The 2,052-nt window shown below is 27.3% G+C and overlaps 1 protein-coding gene across 1 annotated transcript; it reads right to left on the bottom strand.

Annotated features, from left to right (window-relative positions):
* Positions 1 to 406: 406 nt before the first annotated feature.
* Positions 407 to 880, bottom strand: LOC101499685 (agamous-like MADS-box protein AGL80). The gene has a single exon (XM_012715447.3). It carries the CDS (start codon positions 878 to 880, stop codon positions 407 to 409), a length of 474 nt encoding a protein of 157 aa, XP_012570901.3.
* Between the last annotated feature and the right edge of the window lie 1,172 nt (positions 881 to 2,052).

Below are 2,052 nucleotides of genomic sequence, written 5' to 3'. Positions count from 1 at the left end.
TATTTAAATATAGAAAACCATAACTTTCAAAGTACAATGTATCATGAAAATATTTTAGGTTCATTTTGCCGTAATTCATTTATATATTTAATTCTTTTTTAAAATGATACTAAATAAGCCCTGATTATAAAGTCATTCATAATATCTAATCTAAATTGTTGTGAGAAAAAAAAAATACATAAGGGTTAATATTAAACTTATCTATACACTAAGGAAAGACTATTCAAACAACTCTATTAATTTCATTGATGATTATCAACATTGTAAAAGTAAACACAACTCAAAAACCAAAGTATGTGTATGTTTGAAACCAACATGCATAAAGACCAACTATAAAACACAGATATATAAGGGATAAAACAATAAAAGAGCATAGTTTTTCAAAGGAATCATGAAGAAGTAGAGACTAAAAACCATTTTGATCAAGATTATCATAAAAATATGGCAGCATGGGGAAATCCATAGGCCATTGCGGATAATTAATTTGCATAGCTTCACCTATGTTGGTCTCTTGTCCTTGGACTACATAATCCATATTTGCTTGTTGATGATCTCCTCCACTAAGAAACCTTATTGTGGCATCGCTCATGTTTTCCTGTCCCTCTATTTTTATTGATTCAGCTCCATTTCCAACTTCCTCTTTGCCTTCGATTGATATTTGTGTTAGTTTTTGTTCGACATTCTTCAAACTCTCATCGATAAAAGACGAGAAATCATTAAGATCATTCTTACTCATTAAATAGCCATTAAATTCTCCTGTATGAATGTATTGACCAACAAGATTTGTCATTTCCTTCTTCCTACTTTCCTCCATATGTTTCTTCAGCTGCTCATAGACTTTCTCTATGCTTTGCCTCAAGAAACCCTCTTGATCCACCATCTTTTTACTCCGTTCCATTTCAGGAAAACTCATAAATCTTGACAATACACTTTTAACTCCTGACTCTGAAGGCCAAACATCTACTTGAGTATTATTTTTATCATAAATTATTGCACATGCTTCTATTCCACAAAGGGTGCTGATTTCATTAACCTTCTTAAGTATACCTATTGAAAAACATATATAGCTAGATTCATGAATGATATATAATTAAGGGAAAAACTAAAAATTTACTAAATGGAGAATAGGATTTTTATTTACATATACGAATACCTAAAGCATGAATTTTTACAAATATAAATTCAAATTTTGTCGTTTTTAAAAGAAATAAAATTAAAATAGAACATAAAACAGCTTAATCAAGTGACGATTGATGATCCTAAGTAATTTTCATATTGTACATCATTTTGGAATGGTAAAATATGTATGATATGCAAATCTTGCTAATACAAGCTTTATCAAAACTAGTGTGCAGACGACACTAGTGTTTTCGACTATCAATTTTTCTTAATAGAAATAATTGAAGTTCCAAAATTTAAAGAGACTATATAAAGAGTCATGTTATTTGATTGAGTAAAGAATGATAAAATTTTAAAACTAAATAGTTTGAATAAATGATAAAGTTAAAAGAAAAAAAGACTACACAAAAACATGGTTCCAAAGGCTAATCTCTAACCGTTTTTCCTTTTTTTGAATGTTTCCCTCCTCTTCGAGTGACAAGATATGTATGCAAGTTTCACCTTCTTTCTAGCCATGCTAGTGTTGATATGAAAATATAAAAGATAGGAACAAGAACGAAATTCGGACAATGATTTTGTTATGTTTTTCTTATAACTCCAGTTGCGCTATTTATAATGACAAATTTGAGATGGGACTGGTTTTAATTTAGAGCAAAGAGTAATAAATATTTACTATGATATTTATAATATATTAATTTTATTAAATATTAAATATTTTAATGTTTAAATATATATTATTGAGTTTAAATAACATTTAATATAAGGTAAAATACGTTTTTAATTCCTATAAAATTTTAAAATTCTGTCTTTAGTCCATGTAAAAAATTCACATTTTTTATTCCTTATAAAATTATTTTGCAAACAGTTTTAATTATTGCAAGAATGTAAATATATATTTTTGAATGATTATATTGCAAATATGATTACAACATT

Source organism: Cicer arietinum, chromosome 5 (genome assembly GCF_000331145.2).
Source record: "Cicer arietinum cultivar CDC Frontier isolate Library 1 chromosome 5, Cicar.CDCFrontier_v2.0, whole genome shotgun sequence".
NCBI classification, from domain to species: Eukaryota; Viridiplantae; Streptophyta; class Magnoliopsida; order Fabales; family Fabaceae; genus Cicer; species Cicer arietinum.
The sequence above is the reverse complement of the archived record's forward strand: the minus strand, read 5'-3'. Positions and strand labels throughout refer to the sequence as shown.